Source organism: Esox lucius, chromosome 17 (assembly GCF_011004845.1).
Source record: "Esox lucius isolate fEsoLuc1 chromosome 17, fEsoLuc1.pri, whole genome shotgun sequence".
NCBI lineage: Eukaryota > Metazoa > Chordata > Actinopteri > Esociformes > Esocidae > Esox > Esox lucius.
Genome location: NC_047585.1, coordinates 37,942,471 through 37,970,252, shown reverse-complemented (window position 1 = coordinate 37,970,252; position 27,782 = coordinate 37,942,471). Strand labels below are relative to the sequence as shown.

Below are 27,782 nucleotides of genomic sequence, written 5' to 3'. Positions count from 1 at the left end.
CATGTTACATTTGGATCACTATTGTGTTGGAGGTTCCCAGATTATTACAGTGAAAAAGTTTGGGAAAGGTTGTAGCATATTATTATCCATATATTAATGCTACTATTATTAATTTACCAAGTGTAAGTATAGTACTCCACACACACAAATAGGAATCCCCCTAAAATAGGTCTAGCGAAGTTCCTGGTTGTGACTATAAAGCTCTATTTTGGTCTCGTCACTCCAAATTATAGCGTGCCAGAAGCTGTGAGGCATGTCAATGTGTTGTTGGGCATATTGTAAACACAGTTAAACATCTCTGTTGAGGTTAACTATCCAACCAGTGTTTGAAAGCTAAAATAAATATATTCCATTAGATACTAAAATATGGTAGCTGAAAAAAAAACAGAGAACAGAGTTCAAGTGAAAAATATCAACAGCATTTAATCACCAAATATCATATATAAACATTTAGAGATACATTTTTATGTGGCAGACAAAGTTGGCCTTCTTCAGCAGACTGCTTGGAGTCATCTGTACAAAACATGAGGTGACATTAAAGACTGCAAACAACAATAGCCGCAAACCGAACCAAAAGTACAGAAAGACATTAACATTCATATTATTTCACAGCCTAATAAACAAAACAACTAGGTAAGCTGTTACGGACTTCATTTTATGAACTGCTCAAAATGCCCCCCGCCCCAATGATTTTCAAAAACATTCAACATTCTTTCAATATTGCAATGAACAACCAGCCCACTGAGGGCATTGTCACATCACCGATGCTGTTACCTTATTAATAACAGTTCATATGAAGCATAATCAGAGATTTAACAAAGGTCATCAACCCAAACCGCTGCAAGTCTGGCAGCTGCTGATTCACCTTTGCCCGAGTCTTTGTTCTATATTCCAGAAGACTCATAGTGTAAGTTAACACTAGACTGTCAACGCCCTGGTCAGGCCAGAGCAACGGTGGCAACTGTTGGTGAATCGCCTCGTAGTGGGAGAGTGTTTAGGCCACTCGCTATCAACTATAAGGAAACGTGAAATACTTTTCATTACTTCGTTCAGTACGTCAACCTGGAAACGTTCCATTAAATCATGCAGTAAATATATCATAAATTAAATGTACCAAACAAAAACACTGACTTCAGAGTTAATAGGACACTGTATAAAGAGCATCTGACACTTGAGGTGTTCCAATAAGTAACTACCCCAAATTAAAGGTGAAATGCCCAGGTAAAATGCTATTCCGTTTTTTAAAAGCCCATGGTGTGGGATGAGTAGGTGCTGAGTTGTAAGTAAGTAGCTTTTGTAAACATCCTGTTTAGCAGATTATTTTGATATCCTTTGTGATTTTCTTTGTCGCTTCCTATCTTACTTGTTTCATAATTAAATAAATACATGAAATAATAATGTTAAAAACATAGTCCAAACGGAATATTTTTCAGTCTATTTAACAACGGCTCTGCAGAGTAGAGAATTGCAGAACACAAGTTATACTGTACTAAGACTAAATTCTAATAGTCACTGTGATTGAATTGTCATATTTCTGTTTGGTTGATGACAAGTCCCATTTTATATGTCTCATTTATACAATGAAGTCAATAGGAATAGTGTCTTTGCTTCGGCCCAGAGCTGTTTTGAACTACTACAGGGTAGAGGAAAATGACACGGGAGCACTGGGGAACCAGGCTATCTAGGCAGTCCTTCATCAAGACACCTCTCCTGGTCACATGGGTGAGTGAACCTTTCCGGAGACAGAAGTAGTACTCAGGCGTTGTCTGTGTGTCTGTGGTGCAGTTACAGGGGAACGCAACTGGTCTCCAACTGTGATGTTCAAACTGTGCACGGTTTCAAGTATGCTATATCTATAATGCAGTCTGAAATGTCATCATACACCTTTTCCCCTTCGTTTCACACGATACATAAGACCACATCCCCTCAACATTTCCCCGGCCCACCAAGTCCATTGAGGGCTGACCTTTCACAGCCCTGGCTTTCTCCATCCGTAAGTCCACAGAATCGAAATAGTTGAGTGTGCTTTTCTCCAGGCTACAGCAGTGTCCACTGTCCAGATATGAGATCCCAAAGTCCCTCTCATCCAATAGGAGTGCACCAAGGCACTGCTGGGTGGAACACCAGTCAGACACGAACAAAAAAACATCATACAAATATTTCATTCAAAAAAGCGTGTCAAAAATATTATTCCCTTTTTCTCTAACCCAAATATGTTTCTTCACGAAGGCTTCTGGGGCTATATGAGCTTTGCTTGGACAAGGAGGGAATATCAACAAAAGGGAGTGGAAGTGGCATTATCAAATGTCTACACTGAAAGCTGCCCATACATAAGCTACATTCTCCAGAAGTTAGCATACACAAATGCATGAGCTTTTCAGATCACAGACAAATCATTGTACAAGATGGTCATCTTCAACCCTCCAAATGAATTGTATATTCTGATATATGCATGTTGGTTCACACATCTAATTTCTTAAATATTTATAATATACAGTTTATCTGATTCAACAGATGTATTTCCCATCCAAATGTTTTATTAAATTTTTTGTATATTTTTTAATGCATTTTGGATACTTGTGAAATAATTTTTTTTTTGCCAAATAATGTATTTTTATGCATTTGACATGTATTTAGATGCATGACATTTCTAAATATATTCTAAATAAATACCTTTATAAAGAAATATATTATTTGGCAAATGTTTTCTATATAGTTCAGATTTATTTTGTGATATGTAGTAAATTGCATATGTATTTCTTTTTTTTATATATCTAATTAAATTTTCGTATTTTTGTAAACAGTTCATTAATTTAAATTCACACAATTTCTTTAGTATCAATTGATAGCAATAGTCTACCATCCTTGGCTTTTGGATGCACTTTTAGTAGTCATTGGTGGTAGTTAACATCTTAGTCAGTACATTAGTTTGTATCACACATTCAAATGGTTATGGGTGATTAAAAAAAAATCCATATGAGAAGAATGTACTGGCTTCTAAGTAAGACAAAATCTTTCCAAGTGGCCTGTTGTATGAAACATATTGCAATGGCAGTTTAGAGAGACAGAGAAGAAGGTAGATCACAGAGAGGAGAAAATGACAAAACACCAAATTGTAAATATGAAGGAAGTGTTTTGACATTTTAAAGAAGAAAGGGAAGAGTACGAGGATGTATGGCAGGAGAAACCAGATGACCGCGATACGGATCTAGTCCAGGTGTCAGAGTGAGAGAAGAGTCAGGATCAGCTGGAGAGAGACCAGGATTGCTACTGAACATTGTAGGATATGGCCACTTCCACACTCAGATGTGTTCTCCTGGAATAGAGGAATAAAGAAAGGAGAATGAGAGGACAACTATATATCATATTATATACTGCTATATATCATATATCATAAACTGGGTGGTTTGAATCTTGAATGCTGATTGGCTGATGGTATATGACATGGTGTATTAGATTAGATTAAACTTTATTGTCATTGAACAGTACGAGTACAGTACAATGAAATGCAGTTACAACGTTTTTCTTTAGCCTGCAGGAGTAAAGGACAGGGATTTCCACAAAGGTTTTTGCATGTGTGGTCTGCTATCGCTGATTACACTACTGTGAGACAAAGACAACACAGGAACATTCAGTATATTACTAATTTGCATTCAATCTGTTTCAATTCATGGGGATACATCTTGATCACTATGAATACATTCTATACCAGATGGTGTAAAACTCTAGCATGTATTTGGTCTAGTGGCGCGCAGTTGAGTGTTGCCCACACGTGCACTTTGGGATGTTCCTGATCTTTAGTTTGGCGGACTACTACACCCTTTCTCACCCAGACGTTGTAGTCCCAGCATTCAGTTGGGCCTCTCCGGTAGCGAGCGGAGTTCAACACCTCACAGGGGTCCTCCTCCTGAACTGTTAGCTTTGGTTAAGGCAGTGAACTAATCGAGCCAGCAAACATGAAAATGCAGAAAAATTTAGAAGGAATGTCGTATAATAAGTCAATGCATTGTGTTTTTGAATCATGCAAGGGATCATGACCTCATCGGCAGCCAGACGTTCAGAACAGATTATTTAACATGGCCGTCCTGGTGACAGTGTTGTAGTTTGACCCCACGTCTGACCCCGAAGGTTTGCCGTAGCCTAGGTGACCAAAGGAAGGATACACTCTGTTTTGACCTGGGTCAGTTTCTCGATCTCACAGGAGCTACAGGGCAGTGTCTCAGCCACCACAAACAACAGGTTGGTGTTCTCGATCCTCTTGGCATGGAATAACCTACGACAGAGAAAAAACGAAGTCACATCATGCACACAAACACACAACACACACATGCAGGCACGCACACACATGTACACACAAACACACACACACCTTGAACAGTTCCCGCAGTCCTGAAGGACATTGTACGAGTTGGTGGTGTTGGTGAAGTAGAACTGGCTTTGGATGGTCACACACCTGCTCTCCCGCTGGTCAAACCCGTCTGCTAGAACATCACCTGCAACAAAGACAAAATGAGGGACAGAATCCCTTTGATTACTCTGTAAATCTCTCAAAGAACAAATCATTGAGTTGATAGACTAATTTAAAGGCCGTGTGGAAGTATGTTTGGCAAAAGGTATAAACTGACACAAACCCAAAAAGCTGTATTTAAGAGGTGCTGACTAAAGGAGAATAAACTGTAGGATGTACAACACTTGGACACTGTAATTTAAGCCCTAAGAGATCTGTTGGGGCAAAACATGTTTCAGGCATCAAAGCGCCTTTTTATTCAGGAATGTTTGTTTGTTATTAAACTTCAAGAACATCCGGCTGGAACCAGAGGTGGTCGTGGGAGAGAGAAATGGGAAGTAGAAAGACAGAGAAGAGAAATAACATTCACGATCAACCTGGGCATTATTCTGCACCATCGTCATCAAGTGATCAGTCGGTTAGTGGGAATCCCCAGCCTCCATCACGTCTCACTACCTACCAAAGACCGTACTTAGCCAACAGTGGCTCCAGCTCTTTACTGGAAACATCACAGTTTCAACAGTAAACACAGAGCTCATTCTTACCACTGAATACGGGGGAATTTGGATTGTAATATGACCATGAGATGTGTGATTCATAGAACATACCAAATAGTATTATACCATGTATCTGATACTGTAATCAGTAGGGTAACTAGATGTCTCGTTTTTCCCAAGACAGTCCCGTATTTCAGTCCGTTTTCAGGTGTCCCGACTTATTTAGAATGAATCATGATTTGTCCCATATTTTCACTTGGTCCTGTTTTTTGGATTGGTCCGACCTACTGCCCATTCGAATGTGACAGGTTATCATGAATAGTAACGTCTGTCAGTCTTAAAGTTCCTTATTTTATACAGTCCAAACATGATCCAGTCACATTTTACTTCTCAAAAGCTGCCAAGCCCAAGCGGCTGTGCGTGCAAAATACCACCTCGATGTAACCACCATGAAGGCAATGGTAGGCTATTTGTTCGAGTACAATTTGGATTGAAGTGCACAGCTTCCTATGACAAACACGTCAAAGACAAGCATATTCTGAGGAAGATATATGAAGATTGCCTCATGCAAAATATGCCACATACCACCGGACTCCACGCACCCGAATAAAGCTTGACCAAGGGAGTATAGGCCTGGTCCTGTTACGTTTTTACAGTTGTTGCTGTGTACACCTGAAACGTAGGCTGTGTTCATTCTTCAGAGCAAGAGTGCAAACGGTCTTTTGTTGTTGTTTCAATCCAATTTATGAGTTTGTCACATATGCAATCTTGTATTATAGTAGGCCTATGGCTTTTACAGTGGATAGGCTACTGTTCATCTTTGCCTTTTTCAGAGAAACGCATAATGTGTTGTTCTGAGTGAAACGCTTTTTGGTTGATTCAGTCTCAGTCATTGTCTAGACACTGTATCTAGGTAATGACTGTACACACACACACACACACAATATACTGTATTTGTGCATTTGATAATACAATTGCATGTACAGTACAATAGCAGGCCCTACTTTGGTGTTCGTTGTGTGTATGTGGCTGGTGTGTGCATGGGGGGGTAGTCATAGTCTGACATTCCAGTATTTCCTTCTAATGAATCTGGTCATCCGAGTAATCAGCAGCCATTACAGTATGAAAACATGATAATGTATGCATTCACTACAGCAAGTCACTGTGGATGAGCGTGTCTGCTGAATGACTTAAATGTAAATGGGTCTGAAAGTCGACGCCACAGTGTTCCCCAAGGTCAGATGTAATTGATTGCTCGTCTGGGTTTATTCTGACAGTGTCGTTTGGAAACCTTTGAAAAACAGTTAATCACTCCAAGCTTTTAAACACAGCGCCTGTTACTGTAGCAGCATCTGCTGGTCAGAAGAAACCATCACACGTTTCGTGTTTGTATCAGTCTTTTGCCATAACATTGGATCTTGTGGACAGGTGTGCGCATTAATAAGGGAAAACGAGACAGAATGTGGGGCTCACATCCCACGTCCCTGTTGCCTTTCCAGTTACCTTTTAGTTGGTGTTTTTCGTGTGTTTTGCGACCCTGCTCCTGGACGCCCCCCTGCCCTGCATGTTTTGGGTCTCTCCCTGCCCTAACATACCTGAGGTAGCTCATGAAGGACTTGACAATGAGCTGATCATTTGAATGGGGGGCGCCCAGGAGCATGGTCGAAAAACACTGGTATATAGAACAGTGGAAGACTACATTTAGCAACATACTTTGGAACAGCATGTGATCAAACAAAGCTGCAGATGTCATTAATCACGTGCTACTGACACTTTTCAACAAGCATATGCACAACTGTGTACAATTGGTAAAGCTTTGAAAACTGAACGGTGCTTCGGCATAGGCGGAGTTTGACATTCGAGCGGGGGGGCAAAAAACAACAAAAAAAACATAATTTTTTACTAAATCAGATGTGTATTACCTACCACCATTTAGTTGTTTTGTGTTATTTAAAACAAAATTAAAATAATTATTCCACTAATTATTTTTGAAAATATGCAATTACTCGTTTCAGCCACCAGGGGGGGGCAGTACTCCCCCCCCAAACTCTGCGCAAGTGCTTCGGAGCTCCTATTTCAAGCATCCTGTCATTAGCAAACGAAAGGGTGCTTGCAGTAACATTCACCAGTTCAGACAAGGAAACGTGTGACTGTATGAATATTAAAATACAAAGGTAAGGTAGCTTTATCTAACAGGGTACTTTTTCAAATCAACACTAGTGGCCTCTCCCATAATTCATACGCCTTGACCACCACGTTGATTAAATGAAACAGTGATTATAATTAATAAGCAACTTCTCCAACAGTAGTGAGTGTACGAATGGAACGCCTTGCTCCACCAACAAGGCCACACAGAAACCCCTGAAAGACACGTGCACCAACCTGTGTACAGCCAACTGTTGTAGGCCAGTCCATAGAACAGCTGCTGAACTACAGACCTGGGAGACACAGTGGAAAAGAGGGTGGAGAGTTGTGTGAAGGACAACCACAGTAATAGACAGGACGGCTCTCTGGCCTCGTGAATGTGACATCACACCTCGTTAACAGCCAATATGACTAAAAGGGGCATCTGGGATTCAAACAACCACAACAACAGTTCATCTGAGGGACGGGGTTTGAGAAATGTTACCGCTCTTAAATTCATGAACGGAGCTTTGGACGCATGATAGTGTCATTGTAGTTTGATGTCACACCGTTCTTGTTTAAATGTATCTTGTTTACAAACAGTTGAGGAAAACTTATATATAACTTATATTTTGTGTTTTGATAAACTCAGTTAAATTCTCGTGCTTTTCCTAAATATAAAAGTTCTAAAACTATTGTCCATTTAAAGGGGCCGATGGGACTAGTTCTCCAAGTCATGCAGTCTTTTTTAACATCCAGACAGTCTCACCACGCTGCTGCTGAAGTCCACCAGGCCAGACTGAGCATGTCTGCAACAGAGGGCTGGACACGACAGGAGCCAGGAGGGGAGGAAAACAAGACAGGAGGGGAGGACAAGCAATTAAACATTGAGACAAAAAAGAAATAAAGCCAGGGTAAATATAACCCACTTCCAAAGGTTCTTCATCAGTATGAAACATGCCAGCGTAGCACCACATGAATAGGCTGGCTGAAATAGACCTTTTTAAATGTTGAAAAACAACACGTTCCTAGCAAAAGATCTCTAGGATTATTAAAAGGGTCTACAGCTTCCACACTTCTCACTCCTACTAACTCCTCCGCGACTCCCTGTCGAAGGAGGGAGGAGCTGGTCTCCGCAGAGGACGTAGGGAAGCAGGAGGCGTCTTCCCAAACGTCACCCGGCCCCCAGCTCAATGTGGTGCTCTACTTCTCAACTCTCACCACAAAGACGCCCCTTGGGGCAGCGCCCGTGTGACTGCTGCTGACCGGCTCGCAGGCTGACTGGTACTGGAAGGACTGGCGCCGGGCGTAGATGGAGTTGTTATACAGCGCGTGCATCAGGTAGGGGTCCACGTCCCCGAAGAAGAGGCCCACCTGGGACAACCAGAGACCGGGACGACCAGCAGGCCCGGAGACACACAGGGTTACTGTCCATGTGCTTCAACACACAGGTCCCTATTCGACTCTTTAATGATTACCAGTGTTATAAGACCTGGTTAGTGCACACTGAGCTGGACCAGCATACCTTCCTCCAGTGATCTCGCTGATTGGACATGACCAGGAAGCCACCGTCATCAATCAGATAGCAGAGTAAGTCCTAGAAACAAAGGGAACTGGTATTGGATTATCATATCACCACTGACAGGCACAGTAGATCTCTCATGCCCCCCCCTTAACCTGACATGAACTACTCGAAGCACTACTTTGGGCCAGTAATGCTCCCAGTCCTGTGTGCAAGGGTGTGCGTGTGCATACGCTGTGTCTGTTTGCGTACCCCGACAGGGGTGTGCAGAGCAAAGGATTCTTTATTCTAAACAGGGTTGCATTCTTACATCCGTGTTGACTTCGCAGTCCATCTCACAACTTCGTGATGGGCCACACTGTACAAAGCAAGTCAGAGAGTCATTTTTAATGCAATAATAACATACTGCTAACATTCGAAACAGACAGGACCTGTTCACCACCTCCTGGTACCAGTGACGTTCATTCTATACCTTCTGTGCACCCTGGCGATTGTCAGACACGTTGCTGGCCAAGATCTTGAACTTCTCTACCCAGGCTTCCAAGTCCAGCTTCACCCCGACCACTGGACATCAGGACCAGACAGGACCACAACCCCCAGATCATGGAAGATAGAGGTATATGGGAAGGTTAGCTGTAAAGAACATGCGGAAGGACTAGCAAACATGTAACTGCGTGAGTCTAAATACTGGTAACAGTCTCAAAATGCACAGGTTTCCAGTCAATCCAGGTGGGAGGGTTTCAGATTCCCTGGGAGTTTTGGGACAGTCAGTGGAATTCTGTTAACCTTGGGGCCGTTGAGTTTTATACGCCTTCTTTGATTACTGTATTACCCAACTACAAAAAAACCTCTACCTGCCGGTTTCAGGTTCTTGCCACCCAGGTTGACTTCCACGGCAGTGCTGACTAGGATTCCGACGGTGCCATTCTCAGATGTCACTGGATCCTCCACGTCTGTGGAAAACGTCAAACACGGTAAACGTTCAAAACGAGAAAGAACTGATGTACAATATTATGTGAACACCGAGTTATCTAACAGCACTGAATGAATTCCACTGAATGAATTCCACTGAATGATGTTCCTATGTTCTCCTTAGAAGTTATCAATCTAATCTGGGAGCCGCTCATTGTCGTTGCACATGCCCACAGCCTGGTTGATAACTGAAAACGTGAATCTTTTGTCTACAAGATGCCCTTTCCATATGGATGTGTCACTCACATGTTCTGGGCGGGGCTCTGAACAGGTAGCCCTTGTTGTCAAGGCTGCGGCGGTAGTAGTTACAGTTGAAGGGCTCAGGGTCCTCATCCCACGACTCAGCTGCTCTGGGAACCACAAGGCAACTTATGTTCAGGCAGTACCGATGCCAGAATGTCCCCGTTTGGACACTATTGATGTGCTAATGCTTGAGTGTTCAGGCAGTACCGATGCCAGAATGTCCCCGTTTGGACACTATTGATGTACTGATGCTTGAGTGTTCAGGCAGTACTAATAAAGAAATGTGAGTCACTTCATGGTCAGAAACACTTACGAGTTGGGAAAGACTCGGGTGACACCTCCATCAGTGGCAGCAAATAATGCCAGGAAGCCATATCTGAAGAAAAAGGTTATTTCATTCACTCTTTACAAATGATGAGAATAAATATCCATATGTACCTGTATCCATATGAATACTATAGGGCAAATACATGTTGAGTTTACTCACGTTTGGATATCCTTGTTTTTCCATACTCTAGATGCCAGCTGCCAAATGATTCCAGAATCCAAAATCAGGTTGTGAATGAGTCCTTGATCACCTGTGACCCCCCCCCCCACCACACACACACACACGTCCAGAAAGACATTTCACATTGAAATAAGTTATGGTCATACATGCATAGTTTTTATAAGATGTTCTTCTCTATTGTTAAAATACCATTAACTATGCATCCCTACGTTCATTGTTCCTAACTGATCATTACTCAACTATTTGGTTAATATACTCTATGTATTTTACATTGTTTTGCCTACTTGGTTCAGATTAAACATGACAGAATCACCTCTCCAAGGCCATAGATTTGTACGTGACCTCAGTGGGATTCAAACCCACAATCTTGGTTGGTAGTGTGCGCCACAAAAGACCACTGCATTGCCTATGCACAACACAATACTGTCATGAACAAAACATGACTGCCATCCACAGTAGTGCCACAACTGGTAAGCATGTATGTTTTTGCAGTAAATTATTTCTCACATTTATTGATTATGGGATAGAAATTATGGAAATTATTTTCTGTCAACTGTGATGGGTAATGTACAGCTAGAGTGTTGCCTAATGTGAAATAAACTGTAAAAGATTACCTTCAGCTGATCAAAAAGTCATTTTGAAACATGTCTCACATTGTTTGGTCTTGGACTAACTGACTGTTAGAATGACGTAACTGACAGAATTGCACTGTTATGTTTTCTTGACTGAACAAAACCTTAATGGTTGAATCACTGATCTTGTGGTGAAAGATGTTTACAAACCAAATGAAAGCAAAATCCGTTTGTTTTGAATGCAAGATGCTTTTTTAGTATAATCTGTTTGGAGTACTAAGAGTTTGGAAACACTGCCCCATTCTATTGATAATAGTACCAAAGTGACAGAAAAAAAAAAACTGTAAATACACTTAGCATTTGCTACAAACACATTGAAATGGTTCAATTGAGACCAGGCACCTGTACTCTAAGCTCACTGAGACAGAGGATAAACTTACAGTCTTCAGATTCAGGTGTGATCTCCACCATGAGAGACAGGAAGTTCTCCAGGAACAGTGTGTTGTTATCGGAGATGTGCAGGCGCTTGCAGTATTCCCTAGTAAATGAAGGGTTTAGACACAGATTACACACACACACACACACCCACACACACACACACACACACACACAAACACCTCTGTACCTGGGAGCAAGGAACACATGTCCCCCTGATTCAAAAGAACTGGGCAGCAGAGATTGTAGATCTGCAACAGAGAGAGAGAGGGTCTGTCATTACCCAACACTTAAGTCAGAGGTATGTCAAAGCTAGACTTGAGTCTTTACGTAAGGAGGTGGACGTGCATTGGGACAGATCCATGTATCACCCTGGGCCAGAGCTAGGGGCACAGATACAGGCGTGTGTGTGTGTGGGGGGGGGGGGGGGGGGGGGGGGAAGCAGAGGCTAATGGGTGGGCCCTTGTACTCACATTGGAGCTGTAGCATCACATCACTCAGGTCCGCCTGGATGTAGTACTCATTGTAGGTCGGCAGTACCAGGCCCAGGCTGCAGGTGGCAGTATCCGCAGCAGAAAACCCAGGAAATAAATCAAAGTCTGAGCCTCCATAAAATGAGGATGCGCTGACACGGGCAGCCAAATTATGACCTTCTGTCCACAAGCAGGTATTACGATCGATCCCGCGTTAGATCTTTTCACCTCTGATATTACTCGGATCTGATTTGTCAAAAGACAACGAATAAACGAATTGGGCTGCCAGTCAAAATGTAGCCTCTGAACTAGTCTCCTCGGGCCCTAATGCTGCTGCAAGCCAAACATAGGCAGAACAAGTAGATGGTATGATGGAACAAACAGACAGGTACTGTCATCTGTAGCAGTTTAAATCCCATTCCTGTAGTTACCATTACTTGTCGTTCACCCATTAATCCCCAGCTCCTCCTCACCTGTAGTCTGTACCATTGACGGGTGTCCAGGTGTAACTCCGAACCACGTCATCTATGTAGCGCTAAAATGAAACAGGGACAAATCATGTACGTGTAAATTCACTCAGAAATACCATGAACTTTTAGTCGTCCATGCCTAGCGGCTGTTGGGTCACCTGCGTTTTATTATTTTAAGAGACACGACACACACAACTTGCCTCGTCATTTGATTTAACCAGCGTCTTAATCTGCATATCACCCGGTCTACCGTCAATCATCTGTCTACGGATCTGGAATGAAAACGGAATGTCAGAACGTCAGAATGTCAGAACGTCAGAACGTCAGAATGTTAGAATGTCAGAATGTTAGAATGTCAGAACGTCAGAATGTTAGAATGTCAGAACGTCCGAATGTCAGAACATCAGAACGTCAGAATGTCAGAATGCTCTGTCTCCATGGCAGAACTACATTTCAGGCCGTGTTCCACTTGGCAAACCCATAGCAACACTATGCATCATCAGGGATCTGGTAGAAATGTGTTCATAAATAATAATAAATTATTACTGCATAAAATACAGGGGACACTACAGAGTTCATACGTTGTGTGTTACTATACTCACTTCATGTTTGGCGTTGTCCTCCACCTCAGCATCCAGGAAGTCAAGTGTGACAGGCTCTGGTATGTCAAGCAGCTATTGAGGAAAGCACCAGTCCCACATTCAATTGAATGAATTTCAGTTGCGTCCTGTCATAGCTAATTGTGATGACATGCAATAAGCAGTACAGACTAGGTTTTTAAATTTACATCCAATTGAATACTACTGTACAATCAATATACGATTCTCCCAGTAAATTCCCCAGTGACTTTCCTGCTGGAGAGTCAAACACACATCACCTTTGGGTGAAGGTTGGGATGCAGCAGAAGGTATCCATTTGGGTCGATGGCATAAATGTAGCCATTTGCTCCAAGCTGAAGAGGATGAAGAATAGGAAGATAATGTTTTTGTTTATGTGAGAAGTAAACTCAAGAGGCCGAATTGGACCACACCTCAGAACTATCTGGCCTGACTGTTCCTGGTATAGGTCCACGTGGCTGTGTCTAATCAAGATTCTGCCTGAAGACTGAACACAGTTCACCTGTTCCTATCTGTATTTATTGACATGCTGGTAATTTAAACATGTAAATACAGTGGGGCAAAAAAGTATTTAGTCAGCCACCAATTGTGCAAGTTCTCCCACTCAAAAAGATGAGAGAGGCCTGTAATTTCCATCATAGGTACACTTCAACTTTGAGAGACAAAATGAGAAAAGAAATCCAGAAAATCACATTGTAGGATTTTTTATGAATTTATTGGTAAATTATGGTGGAAAATAAGTATTTGGTCAATAACAAAAGTTAATCTCAATACTTTGTTATACACCCTTTGTTGGCAATGACAGAGGTCAAACGTTTTCTGTAAGTCTTCACAAGGTTTTCACTCACTGTTGCTGGTATTTTGGCCCATTCCTCCATGCAGTTCTCCTCTAGAGCAGTGATGTTTTGGGGCTGTCGCTGGGCAACAAGTACTTTCAACTCCCTCCAAAGATTTTCTATGGGGTTGAGATCTGGTGACTGGCTAGGCCACTCCAGGACCTTGAAATGCTTCTTACGAAGTCACTCCTTCGTTGCCCGGGCGGTGTGTTTGGGATCATTGTCATGCTGAAAGACCCAGCCACGTTTCATCTTCAATGCCTTTGCTGATGGAAGGAGTTTTTCACTCAAAATCTCACGATACATGGCCCCATTAATTATTTCCTTTATACGGATCAGTCGTCCTGGTCCCTTTGCAGAAAAACAGCCCCAAAGCATGATGTTTCCATCCCCATGCTTCACAGTAGGTATGGTGTTCTTTGGATACAAAGAACAACTCTTTCTCCTCCAAACACGACGAGTTGGGTTTTTACCAAAAAGTTATATTTTGGTTTCATCTGACCATATGACATTCTCCCAATCCTCTTCTGGACCATCCAAATGCTCTCTAGCAAACCTCAGACGAGCCTGGACATGTACTGGCTTATGCAGGGGGACACGTCTGGCACTGCAGGATTTGAGTCCCTGGCAGCGTAGTGTGGTACTGATTGTTGCTTTGGTCCCAGCTCTCTGCAGGTCATTCACTAGGTCCCTCCGTGTGGTTCTGGGATTTTTCCTCACCGTTCTTGTGATCATTTTGACCCCACGGGGTGAGATCTTGCGTGGAGCCCCGGATCGAGGGAGATTATCTGTGTCTTCCATTTTCTTATAATTGCTCCCATAATTGATTTCTTCACACCAAGCTGCTTACCTATTGCAGATTCAGTCTTCCCAGCCTGGTGGAGGTCTACAATTTAGTTTCTGGTGTCCTTTGACAGCACTTTGGTTTTGGCCATAGTGGAGTTTGGAGTGTGACTGTTTGAGGTTGTGGACAGGTGTCTTTTATACTGATAACAATTTCAAACAGGTGCCATTAATACTGGTAACAAGTGGAGGACAGAGGAGCCTCTTAAAGAAGTTGTTACAGGTCCGTGAGAGCCAGAAATCTTGCTTGTTTGTAGGTGACCAAATAATTATTTTATAGAGGAATTTACCAATAAATTCATAAAAAATCCTACACTGCGATTTTTTTTTCTTCTCATTTTGTCTCTCATAGTTGAAGTTTACCTATGATGAAAATTACAGGCCTCTCTCATCTTTTTAAGTGGGAGAACTTGCACAATTGGCGGCTGACTAAATCCTTTTTGCCCCATTGTATACTGATTAATGACCTGATCTAAAAAGGTAATTAACTCTTACAATCTCCACCTGGGACAGCCAGAAAAGGACCGTCTGTCTCTCAGAGCCCAGCTGCTCACTGGCTGGCGCTTCAACGTCTTATTACTTGTTCTTTGGAGTTTTAGGCTGACTATCTGTGTAAGCATTTTGGGATATAAAGGGGGCTTAATAAAATACACTGAATAAATCGGCTGATTGTATACTGACATTGTATCGTGGTGTCAGCTTCTTGATCTCGTCCAGATGTACGTCCACACCCATTACACCTAATATGAGCTGATTCTGTGGAGAAAACAGGCAGGAAACAGCACAAGAAATGGCTCTTTAAAAAAAAGAATGCCCATTGGTCAACACGAGTTGTTTAAAGAGACGGATTGTACTGTACCTGTGACTTTCCATCAACAGTGAGATTAAAAACAGGCATGGTTCCAGTAAAAACCAACCCCAGACCCTACAATGGACCAAAACAAACAGAACAACACATTGTGTCTCACGCTAACAACAGATCTTTACAGACTGAATGTCACATTCAGTTCTAAGAGTCAGTTACAAGCCACACAACAGTAGTTACAGAAGACAGAGGTTATTCTACATGCAAGGTCATTGGCTGTCACGCAGTGACGATAATACTGTGTGAAGCTCACAGTTGCTGTCACAAACTTTCAGACTACAAATAATTTCTGTATCTACAGGATTAATGAAAACACAAAATGTTATGCATGGCGGACCTTCAAATGTCGATAAAACCCATTAATGTAAAGCATCATGTCAATTCCAATTGGATGAAGGACTTTACATACACACAAAACACAGACACTTATGCTTGGTTGTTTGGCTCATTTATTTTCCCACCTTATCCCAATGTTTCTCTATTTAATTACAAACCCGATTTCATTTGTACACTGTACAAATAAAAAAGGAATGGAATAATTTACAAATCTCATAAACTTATATTTAATTCACAATAGAATATCGATAACATATCGAAAGTTGAAAGTGAGACATTTTGTAATGTCATGCCAAATATTGGCTCATTTTGGATTTCATGAGAGCTACACATTCCAAAAAAGTTGGGACAGATAGCAATAAGAGGCCGGAAAAGTTAAATGTACAGATAAGGAACAGCTGGAGGACCAATTTGCAACTTATTATGTCAATTGGCAACATGATTGGGTATACAAAGAGCCTCTCAGAGTGGCAGTGTCTCTCAGAAGTCAAGATGGGCAGAGGATCACCAATTCCCCCAATGCTGCAGCGAAAAATAGTGGAGCAATATCAGAAATGAGTTTCTCAGAGAAAAAAGTTTGAAGTTATCATCATCTACAGTGCATAATATCATCCAAAAATTCAGAGAATCTGGAACAATCTCTGTGCGTAAAGGCCCTCAGACGGCACTGCATCACATACAGGAATGATACTGTAATGGAAATCACAACATGGGCTCAGGAATACTTCCAGAAAACATTGTCGGTGAACACAATCCACCGTGCCATTCGCCATTGCCGGCTAAAACTCTATAGGTCAAAAAAGAAGCCGTATCTAAACAGGATCCAGAAGCGCAGGCGTTTTCTCTGGGCCAAGGATCATTTAAAATGGACTGTGGCAAAGTGGAAAAGTGTTCTGTGGTCAGACGAATCAACATTTTGAAGTTCATTTTGGAAAACTGGGACGCCATGTCATCCGGACTAAAGAGGACAAGGACAACCCAAGTTGTTATCAGCGCTCAGTTCAGAAGCCTGCATCTCTGATGGTATGGGGTTGCATGAATGCGTGTGGCATGGGCAGCCTACACATCTGGAAAGGCACCATCAATGCTGACAGTTATATCCAAGTTCTAGAACAACATATGCTCCCATCCAGACGTCGTCTCTTTCAGGGAAGACCTTGCATTTTCCAACATGACAATGCCAGACCACATAGTGCATCAACTACAATGTCATGGCTGCATAGAAGAAGGATCCGGGTACTGAAATAGCCAGCCTGCAGTCCAGATCTTTCACCCATAGAAAACATTTGGCGCATCATAAAGAGGAAGGTGCGACAAAGAAGACCTAACACAGTTGAGCAACTAGAAGCCTGTATTAGACAAGAATGGGACAACATTCCTATTCAGAAACTTGAGCAACTTATCTCCTCAGTCCCCAAACGTTTGCAGTCTGTTATAATAAGAAGAGGGGATGCCACACAGTGGTAAACATGGCCTTGTCCCAACTTTTTTGAGATGTGTTGATGCCATGAAATTTAAAATCAACTTATTTTTCCCTTAAAGTCATACATTTTCTCAGTTTAAACATTTGATATGTCATTCCTGCCTGTTGAGCCCTGTCCAGGGCCTCCCCCGGGTAGGGCCACAGTGTCGCCGGACCCCCCCGTCTCAGTTCCAAGGTGTTACACTGCTATATTATTATGCTGGGGGATATGAGGAATGCACTTCTAACTTATCTCAGTTTCCTCCAGTTTTAAATTTTAGGAGGAGATGAGGTCCTGGTCCACAGCTGCGGATTACCTGGTTTGGGGGGCCGTTGCTGTCCCTGTCCTTGTCCACCTGGTCATACTTCTGACCTAGTCTAAATTCAAATAGCCTCTGGATTTAGCCCAGAGAAATGTATTAATTATTCCAATTGGACTCTTAATATCTCACCCGGCACAGCCAGAAGAGGACTGGTCACCCCTCTGAGCCTGGGTCCTCTCTAGGTTTCTTCCTAAAATTCGGCCTTCTTAGGGAGTTTTTCCTTGCCACTGAAATTCAACACTACTGTTGTTTGCTCCTTGGGGTTTAAAGCCGGGTGTCTCTGTAAAGCACTTTGTGACAACTGCTGTTGTAAAAAGGGCTTTATAAATACATTTGATTGATTGATCTATGTTGTATTCTGAATAAATGTGAAACTTCCACATCATTGCATTCTGTTTTTATTCACAATTGCCTCTGTTGCCTGCTATCCTTTTATACAGTCCTTTGATTTAGTTATCCTTCGTCTACTGTTTATTTACCATATCCTTTTTCATTTCCAAGAAACCATCCATCACCTGCATCATCCCTCACAGAAATAAAAGGTCATCTGGCCACCCTCCAAATAACATGTCTGCTGACTACACCATCACAGGCAATAGTACAGCTTGGGGAACACAAATTTCAGACCCATTATCCTCGTGCATCAACCGAGCGCTGCGGTGTGTGTCAGCCAGTAGAATAATAATTCAATGGATATGAATTATCCCGAGTGCCAGTCTTTGTGCCACCATGCCAACTCTCATCGCTCACTGTCATACCAAACAATGGCTATAACACGGCTGGCAAGATAGTGTCACACACATGACAGTGTGTCCTTAATAAGACAGCTAGCTACCGTAATTAGTGGATGGTATGGGCGTACTTGTCTAGAATACATCCACCGTCTACATCGTTGTAAAGTACATGTTTTGTAAAAATGTCCTCAAAGTAAACAGCTCTGTCAGATTAATATCCTGTCTTCCAACCATCATTAAGCAAAGCAGTTTTGCGTTGATCTCGATATCTATGCTTGGGGACCTAAGTTTCCACAGGAACTAATACACAGACAGGAACTAGTACACACACAGGAACTAGTACACACACAGGAACTAGTACACACACAGGAACTAGTACACACACAGGAACTAGTACACACACAGGAACTAGTACACACACAGGAACTAGTACAAAGACAGGAACTAGTACACAGACAGGAACTAGTACACACACAGGAACTAGTACACAGACAGGAACTAGTACACAGACAGGAACTAGTAGACACACTGGTACTAGTACACACACAGGTACTAGTAGACACACTGGTACTAGTACACACACAGGTACTAGTAGACACACTGGTACTAGTACACACACAGGTACTAGTACACACACAGGTACAAGTAGACACAGAAGTACTAGTAGACACACAGATTGACAGAGGCTACAGATGAACGTCCTGAATCAGGTGATCTCACCAAGGCATCCTGATAGACGTTGGTCCACTGGACCTGCTTGGCACGGCTGCCCGCCAGGACCATGGGACGGCCCAGGACATCCAGATACTCCTGGTTACAACACACACATCAACAATAATCAACACACCAATATCAGCCCTAGAGGAACACTGACGTCACAGCCACGCCCACTGTTGCCTAAGTGAACTAATAACTGCAATGTTTATTATCTGTTTTCCTTTTAGCACAGGCTTTGCTGAGTCATTGAGTGGGATGCATTTACCACTACGCATCCACCGATTCCATCTTAAACCAACTGTAAATCTGTCTGGATTAACAGCATCTGCAACATGACTAGGAAATGTAACTTTAATGTCTCCATTAAACAACAATACTTCCAGAAGGTAAGAGGCACCAGAGAAACCCACCTGGGTGTTAATCCTTATGGCACAGATGGAGCGGATCTCAAAATAGTAACCTTAAAGGAGAGAAAAGAGGGTGAGGTTATATCAAGAACAAAAAAAAATGGCCAGTGTTTATACGATCGAAGACAACAGCAACTTGGAACACACTGTTAGAATGTCGTGTTTAATTAGGCACAGAGATTGTGTATTTTGATAAAACCTTTTTGGACCGGTCCAGTGGGGTGTTCCCTAACGCTGCTGTGCAGACCCTCCACTGACCCCACTCACTTTATTGGCACATTCAATCGACTGACCAAACTCACCTTTATTGGCACATTCAATCAACTGACCACACTCACCTTTATTGGCACATTCAATCAACTGACCAAACTCACCTTTATTGGCACATTCAATCAACTGACCACACTCACCTTTATTGGCACATGCAATCCACTGACCAAACTCACTTTATTGGCACATTCAATCGACTGACCAAACTCACCTTTATTGGCACATTCAATCAACTGACCAAACTCACCTTTATTGGCACATTCAATTAACTGACCAAACTCACCTTTATTGGCACATGCAATCCACTGCAATGGTGTGACATCGTAGTTGTGCTGACCCACGGAGAATGTAAACACCCGCACCTGTGTGGGGGGGATTGAGTTGCCCATCATTCCCGCTTCATACTGTTAACAGGGTAGGGGATAGGGCTTATAAAACTTTATAAAGCACCTTTATAAAACACCAAAGTAGTGTTTATGAAGAGATTATGTAGGTACACAATGTAGCCTTAAATGTCGTACAACCCCTTGTCCAAAAAAAAGAGTTGGGACGCCGTGTGAAATAAAAACAGAATGCAAAGATGTGCGAATCATAAACCCTAAACTCAATACAAAACAAATCAAATGTTGAAACTGAAAAGTGTCATTGTTCATTGAAAAATATATGCCCACTTTGAATTTGATGCCAGCAACATGTTTCAAAAAAGCTGGGACAGGGGCAACAAAAGACTGGAAAAGAAAATAACCTGGTGGAACATCTCATAACTACTTAGGTTAACTTGCAACAGGTCAGTAACATGATTGGGTATAAAAACAGAATACCAGAGAGGATGAGTATTTCAGAAGTAAAGATGGGGAGGGGTTCACCACTCTGTGAAAGACTGCGTGGGCAAATAGTGCAACAATTTAAGAATAACGTTTCTCAATGTAAAATTGCAAAGAGTTTGGGGATCTCATCATCTATGGTACATAATATCATTAAAAGTTTCATAGAATACGGAGAAATCTCTGTATGCAAGGGACAAGGCTGAAAACCAATATTGGATGGTTGTGATCTTCAGAAAAACATTTCACTTTCAAAAGTACAGTAACTGATCTCCTCAGTTCCCAAAACCTTACAGAGTATTGTTAAAAGAAGTGGTGATGTAATAAACATGCCCTCATCCCAACTTATTTGAAACATCAAATCCCAAATGGGCATATATTTTCCAAAAACAATAAGGTTTCTCTGGCTCAACGTTTGATATGTTGTCTTTGCGCTATTTTCAAATAAAATGTAAGGATTAAATGATTCGCACATCATTGCATTCTGTTTTTATTTGCAATTAGCGCAGCGTCCCAACTTTTTGGGAAACTGGATGTAATTTATAGTGGGACCTGGACCAGGGGGATGTTAACATGGGGACAGAGAGAAAGAAACAGGAATTATCCAATGCTTCTAATGTCTGAATGTGTTTTTCTGTGTGTGTGTGTGTGTTTTCTCGGAGACAGACCGTCTTGTTAGGCCAGTTGTACTGCTCAAAGATGTCCTGAGCCCGATCCTCCCCTCCATCCGTGAACAGCATGATTATTTTATTGCAGTGAGCTCGTGGGACATTTGTCTTCTGTGGAAAGCACAGACAAGTGAGAAAGAGGTTGAGTACCAACATTAATGAAGGTGAATCGTTAGAAATAATGTATACTAGTAACCCTAAAGAATTGGGCCTCACTAGCTAAGTTTAAAGTTGTTGAGTTTTGAGTCATGTACATTTAGCAGCTGATTGAAGGCGAAGTGAAAACCAGACTTGTAGTCGGTAGTGCCTTTAGCTTGCATGATCTGCACAGCCTCTTTGAAAATCTTTTTGTTGCGAACGTTGGCCTGGACCAGATGTTTGAAGCACGGGACCACGGCCTCTGCCTTCTCATTAAACTGAAACAGGGCAGAAAAGGTATGGAGAAAAAACATTAAAGATTAATAACAGTGAGTTAGCGGAAGGGGGTTGATTATTAAAAATAAATGTGTATGATAGTCTTTGGGTGTGTTTAAGGTTGTGCAACATGTATTAAGTCAATGGTTATGATTAAAAAAAATATCCAGAAAAAACGAATGTTGGATCTCTGAAATATCAACACCAGGTGTAATAACAATAGCTAGCCTGTCACACTCCCCCTGGCCATGTTGACGTAGGTATAATAACAGTAGCTAGCCTGTCACACTCCCCCTGGCCATGTTGATGTAGGTGTAATAACAGTAGCTAGCCTGTCACTCCCCCTGGCCATGCTGACATAGGTGTAATAACAGTAGCTAGCCTGTCACTCCCCCTGGCCATGTTGATGTAGGTGTAATAACAGTAGCTAGCCTGTCACTCCCCCTGGCCATGTTGATGTAGGTGTAATAACAGTAGCTAGCCTGTCACTCCCCCTGGCCATGTTGACGTAGGTGTAATAACAGTAGCTAGCCTGTCACACTCACCCTGGCCATGTTGATGTAGGTGTAATAACAGTAGCTAGCCTGTCACTCCCCCTGGCCATGCTGACATAGGTGTAATAACAGTAGCTAGCCTGTCACTCCCCCTGGCCATGCTGATGTAGGTGTAATAACAGTAGCTAGCCTGTCACTCCCCCTGGCCATGCTGACATAGGTGTAATAACAGTAGCTAGCCTGTCACTCCCCCTGGCCATGTTGAAGTAGGTGTAATAACAGTAGCTAGCCTGTCACACTCCCCCTGGCCATGCTGACATAGGTGTAATAACAGTAGCTAGCCTGTCACTCCCCCTGGCCATGTTGATGTAGGTGTAATAACAGTAGCTAGCCTGTCACTCCCCCTGGCCATGTTGATGTAGGTGTAATAACAGTAGCTAGCCTGTCACTCCCCCTGGCCATGCTGATGTAGGTGTAATAACAGTAGCTAGCCTGTCACTCCCCCTGGCCATGCTGACATAGGTGTAATAACAGTAGCTAGCCTGTCACTCCCCCTGGCCATGTTGATGTAGGTGTAATAACAGTAGCTAGCCTGTCACTCCCCCTGGCCATGTTGATGTAGGTGTAATAACAGTAGCTAGCCTGTCACTCCCCCTGGCCATGCTGATGTAGGTGTAATAACAGTAGCTAGCCTGTCACTCCCCCTGGCCATGCTGACATAGGTGTAATAACAGTAGCTAGCCTGTCACACTCACCCTGGCCATGTTGAAGTAGGTGTAATAACAGTAGCTAGCCTGTCACACTCACCCTGGCCACATTGACATAGTCATCATCAGACAGGGTGTCCAGCATCTCGATCACTGAAGCCTTGATCAGCTTCAGAGTGAGGCCACTCACACTGCCGCTCCTAAGGAGAGACAAAGAAAAGGAATGGTGACACAGCACGGCACATACACAAGCAACCACACACACACACACACACACACGCTATGCGCTCATCACACGACCAGTAATTATGTAACTACTGGAATGAGGGTACTCACACATCCACAAGTATGACCATATCTTTGGGGGATGAGGCCCCTTGGATGTACCTGAGAACATATAGAAAATCCCCAAATTACCATCATTACAATCCTTTAAACTGTTCAAACATTATCAAATTGATCAGCAAGATTAAAAGAACGACATACCAGGACGTCCTCCTTACATCATAAAGGTCAATCTTATCAGGGGCTCTCCAGGGGGTTGCTACAGATAGGAATATAGAAATAACATAATTTATTATTTAAATCTCCACTTTCCGTTTTATTTGCCCCCTACCTTGCCAGTCTGACACCAGTTAATAATCTTTGACACATTAAAGATAACTTACTGCAACATGATTGTGCTAAATTATCTTTTTACATTTAGGTTGAATATACAGTACGTCTCTATACACAAATCCTATGGCTCTATTAAATCCTCAAAGGGTTTCTCCCATCATTGCTATGCAGATGACAAGTAACAATTTTTCCACGCAGAACTGCTTGTCTGGCGACATCTCCACATGAATGTTAGCCCGCCACATCAAGCTCAACCTTGACAAGACTAAGCAACTCTTCCTCCGGGTGAACACTTTCTCACTACAAGATCCACTCCAGGCTGTCCCCCTCCCAGAGTCTTAAGAACCTTGGCCTGACCCTGCACAACATGCTGTCATTCTCTGCAAACATCAAGCCTGTGACTCGCTCCTGCATGTTCACGCTCTACAACATTCACAGAGAGCAACTTCACCTCAGCCAGGAAGCAGGCACTTGTTATCTAATGTCTGGTCTACTGCAATTCCTGCAACTTGCTGCTGCCTCCCAGGTGTACCACCTTCCCATTTTCTCCCATGTCACCCTGCTCCTCTGCACACTTCACTGGCTTCCAGTTGATGCTGGCCTCCACTACAAGAGCATGGTTCTTGACTACAGAGCTGCAAGGGGAACTGCCCGATTCTGCCTTCAGATAGTGCTCAAACCCTACATCCCTACCCAAACTAGCGTTTGTCTTCTCCATCCTGGAATCCCAATAGTGGATACAGCTTTCCCTTGAAGCCAGGCCAACAGAGGCCCTGCCAATGTTCTGAAAACGTCTGAAACACTAACAGCCCACAGTTGCTATTCATAAACATAATGCCAGCTATCTTTATTAAAAGAGACAAACAAGTGTATTCCACTATTCTAAACAGTATAGTTTGCTGTGTTGGTACCTTAAAATTGTAAACCTATAATGGATTACCTGGGTAGTAGCGAGTGACCCCAGTGGCGCTACCAAACGCCTGCCAGAGGAGTGAGGGATCCTCCTGACTGTTCTCCATAAACACCTTCTCCAGCGCCTGGGTCCAGTTCAACTCGTTCAGAATCACTGGGGCTGTAGATTAAGACCACATAGAGAACATATTACTCACAATTCAGTTTTTTCTGTTTCTCAATCGATAAGTCGATTGAGAAACAATTGTATTTTACAATGGCAACCTGGCCAAAGACAATGCAAGACGGCACTCAGTCTCACGTAAAGTGAATACATCAAAAACACTATGTACAATGGAATAGGCAAGGGATCAATATCATACCAATTAATTACACCATATGAAGTGATACATGGCCTTTGGAAAGTATTCAGACCCCTTCACTTTCTCCCCATTTTGAGTTAAAGACTGAATTTAAATAGTCCACTCACAATACCCCATCAAGACAGAAAAAAGACAAGAAAAAACTATTTTAATCTAATATACAAAAGTATTCAGACCCTTAATTCAGCAATTTGTATAACCGCCCTGGGCAGCGATCACCGCTTAATGTCTTCTTGGTTACTCAAGGATATTCACAGACTTGTGTCGCGAAGCCCCGAAAGCAATGCCTTGGCTGTGTGCTTCAGGTCATTGCCATGCTGAAAGATGAATCTGTTTGTCCTTCTGGAAGGTTCTCTCATCTTTGCAGGGAAACTCTGAAGCTCTGTTAGAGTGGTTATTGGGATCCTTGTCACCACCCTGACAAAGGCCCTTATTGGCCAGTTACTTTGGCCAGACAGGCAGTTGTAGGAAGGGCCGTGCTGGTTCAAAACCTGTTCCATTTTACAATGATAGAACACTCAGCACTTCTGGAAACATTTGTTTTAATAAATATCCCCAGATCTATGCCCCAACATAATTCTTCCTCTGGACTTTGCTGGTTCTGTTTGTAGGTAACTGCAAAAATATATATGTAATAATAAATGAAGTCTGTTAGACAACCAAATGTGGAGAAAGGGAAGGGGTCCGAAAACTTTCAGAAGCCTCTGTATACGGATGGATAAGATGCTGAGTAGGTGCAGTGATTGGGCGACCTGTTCTTCAGGAGTCAGGGCTGATGAAAGTCTTTGCAATTAGTTTCGGTTGTTGGCAGCAGAGAATGGAAAAGAATGACGACCAAACAAAATGTTGACTCTAGGAATGACGAGTGTGAGGCACTGCATCTAAGTGCAGCTTTCTACCGAGTGGGCAGAGAGTGTTATAACTGGCATAAGAGAGTCTGGCGTTGCGCGTGCAGCGAGGGCCAACTTACCAAAGTGTAAAGATCACAGTGAGAGGTGTTCTAGGGGGCACTGGTGACAAAGCAGATGGCGTTATGAAGAAATATGTCTAATTGACTGAGATGACTATTAGCAACAAGCCTGTAAATTACACTGCCAACATCCAGGACAAGTAGGATGGTCATGTTTAAATTAGTATGTTTTGCAGCACTGGTACAGGAGGCTTTGATGTGAAACATAATCGTCTGTAGGTTTAGACTGGCGGTCCCTGATGTGGGTCTGGAAAAAGAGGTTAACAGTCCAACCAAACACTAAGGTCCTTAAAGATTTTGACATGATGTAACTCAGATCATGTGTGGGGTAGGCCTAAGAATGGAGCCCTGAGGAACTCCCATTGAAACAGCGAGTGTTTGGACAAAACCACAGCATTAGAGTGGCGCGGAGGCAGTAATGCAATCTCCCATGAGCACTGCGAACAAACGTGACACCCACCTCCTTTGTAGATGTCAGTTGGAATCTGTACAGCTGTGAAGGAGTAGTTGACCTTATTTTTGAATTTTGGGTCGTACACAAACTCCACCTGTAGTGGAGGGATCGCAGTTTCTCCATCAGCCTCCTGTAGGGAGTACTGCTAACACACGTATAAACACACACACACACACACACTACGTTACTACCGTAACATCCTTCGGGAGACCTGAAAAACACAAAGGTGTGTAGATGAGTAAAACTTTGCTTTCTACTCACATAGTCTAACTCTGCCTTGGAGTCATAATACGTCATGTTCCACTCCTGGAAAGATAAATAATTTAGACCAGATTTGAAAACTTACCAGAGCTAGAAAACATACAGCAGCTAATAACATTCTTGTCAAGTGGTGGTATTGTCGCGCCAAATGACATTCGCTCCGGGCAGTGTGGCGGCACAACCCATGTGGATTTTCTGGTTTCCAGCAGCGTTTGAACCAGTCCATCTGCTGTCCTTTTAGGACCAAGGCATGAATTCCCCCCTGATCACACCTCAGCTCTGGTTGCTCTGTCTTGGTCTGTTTTCCCACAGTCCAAGAGGTTTTGGTGGCTGTAGTCAAGGTCCACTCATTTCTCCAAGGTGGATATTTTCTCTCTCACTCACCTGTCCATGTCCTTGTTTGAATTCCAGGCTATCAATGTCAGTTGTCCGGGGAAGCTTAACATTGCTAACACTCACCATGTGCCCCTGGGTGACTTCCTCAATGAGTTTGACCAGCTTTTACTAATCAACTTCAACCTCAGTTGGCTCCATACCTTTACACAGTCTCTGGAAACTTTTCTATGCGGATGACACAAATCTATTTTTCTCCTTCTGACACCCAGGAGGCAACACATAGTTCTGCGTTCCTGCACAACCTCTCTGCTTTGTTGCAGGACCCATCTGCCCAAGCTTAAACCTGAAAAGATCAAGCTGATCTTCCTCTGAGGAAAAGCCTCTCCAAGAAATCTCCATCACGGTTGACAACAGACAGTGTCCCCATTCCAGAGATCAAAGAATTGACGCAGGAAAACACTGTCATTCTAAGCAAACATCAAGATGGTGACTCACTCCAGCAGGTTCATGTTATATAACATTCGTAGTATGACATCAAATGACACAGAAAGCAGTGCAAGAACTAATCCAGGCACTCATAATTTCAGGTCTGGACTAGTGCATCTCTGTTGTTCAGGATCCCTGCTCTTGCCACTAAGATTGCTTGGCCGTCCCACCCACATGGGAGGGTAGAATCCGCTCAACTCACTCAAAGCTCTTCTCTGCCCTGGCACTTTAATGTTGGCCTGTTATGTTGGTGCAAAAGGACAGGGACCGTTGTTATCTGTGAACTCAGCTTGCTTTGCTATTTCTCAGAGTACTTTAAGAGAAGATTGTTGTGAGGCTCGCAGAGGGAGTCACCGTTGCTGCTAATACCTGTCCCTAGGGAGGGCTGAGATGGTGTGGGAGGGAGGTGAGTTCACGGGCCCTGTCCTTTCTCATTCTGCTAAAGGGCTAAACCAAGTGGAAGGTCAAAGTGAGTAGGACTCAGTGCTCCCCTTTTATCCAGCTGTGCTGGGCTCACTCAGTTCGCTATGTTAGCTCCAGTCA

At 42.8% G+C, this 27,782-nt stretch overlaps 1 protein-coding gene across 2 annotated transcripts in view; it reads right to left on the bottom strand.

Annotated features, from left to right (window-relative positions):
* Window positions 1–397: 397 nt before the first annotated feature.
* Window positions 398–27,782, bottom strand: part of cacna2d2b (calcium channel, voltage-dependent, alpha 2/delta subunit 2b) — a 44,856-nt gene continuing 17,471 nt past the window's right edge. Inside the window, exons 5-38 of one of the 2 annotated variants that reach the window (XM_010900622.3) lie at window positions 26,418–26,462; window positions 26,163–26,301; window positions 24,399–24,530; window positions 23,327–23,384; window positions 23,177–23,227; window positions 22,941–23,040; window positions 21,480–21,641; window positions 21,226–21,336; window positions 20,017–20,095; window positions 19,467–19,516; window positions 19,060–19,149; window positions 15,479–15,544; window positions 15,301–15,375; window positions 13,201–13,275; window positions 12,926–12,997; window positions 12,524–12,595; window positions 12,327–12,388; window positions 11,854–11,930; window positions 11,571–11,631; window positions 11,386–11,483; window positions 10,353–10,443; window positions 10,179–10,241; window positions 9,869–9,972; window positions 9,505–9,603; window positions 9,123–9,214; window positions 8,961–9,008; window positions 8,654–8,725; window positions 8,350–8,502; window positions 7,898–7,950; window positions 7,387–7,442; window positions 4,370–4,493; window positions 4,164–4,273; window positions 3,830–3,912; window positions 398–3,316 (exon numbers count right to left, since the gene is read on the bottom strand). In XM_010900622.3, coding sequence (XP_010898924.1) covers window positions 3,221–3,316; window positions 3,830–3,912; window positions 4,164–4,273; window positions 4,370–4,493; window positions 7,387–7,442; window positions 7,898–7,950; window positions 8,350–8,502; window positions 8,654–8,725; window positions 8,961–9,008; window positions 9,123–9,214; window positions 9,505–9,603; window positions 9,869–9,972; window positions 10,179–10,241; window positions 10,353–10,443; window positions 11,386–11,483; window positions 11,571–11,631; window positions 11,854–11,930; window positions 12,327–12,388; window positions 12,524–12,595; window positions 12,926–12,997; window positions 13,201–13,275; window positions 15,301–15,375; window positions 15,479–15,544; window positions 19,060–19,149; window positions 19,467–19,516; window positions 20,017–20,095; window positions 21,226–21,336; window positions 21,480–21,641; window positions 22,941–23,040; window positions 23,177–23,227; window positions 23,327–23,384; window positions 24,399–24,530; window positions 26,163–26,301; window positions 26,418–26,462 — 2,919 coding nt within the window. In that variant the 3' untranslated portion in view covers window positions 398–3,220. The remainder of the gene's footprint in view (window positions 3,317–3,829; window positions 3,913–4,163; window positions 4,274–4,369; window positions 4,494–7,386; window positions 7,443–7,897; window positions 7,951–8,349; window positions 8,503–8,653; window positions 8,726–8,960; window positions 9,009–9,122; window positions 9,215–9,504; window positions 9,604–9,868; window positions 9,973–10,178; window positions 10,242–10,352; window positions 10,444–11,385; window positions 11,484–11,570; window positions 11,632–11,853; window positions 11,931–12,326; window positions 12,389–12,523; window positions 12,596–12,925; window positions 12,998–13,200; window positions 13,276–15,300; window positions 15,376–15,478; window positions 15,545–19,059; window positions 19,150–19,466; window positions 19,517–20,016; window positions 20,096–21,225; window positions 21,337–21,479; window positions 21,642–22,940; window positions 23,041–23,176; window positions 23,228–23,326; window positions 23,385–24,398; window positions 24,531–26,162; window positions 26,302–26,417; window positions 26,463–27,782) is intronic. The other variant, XM_010900623.3, reaches the window with a different exon arrangement.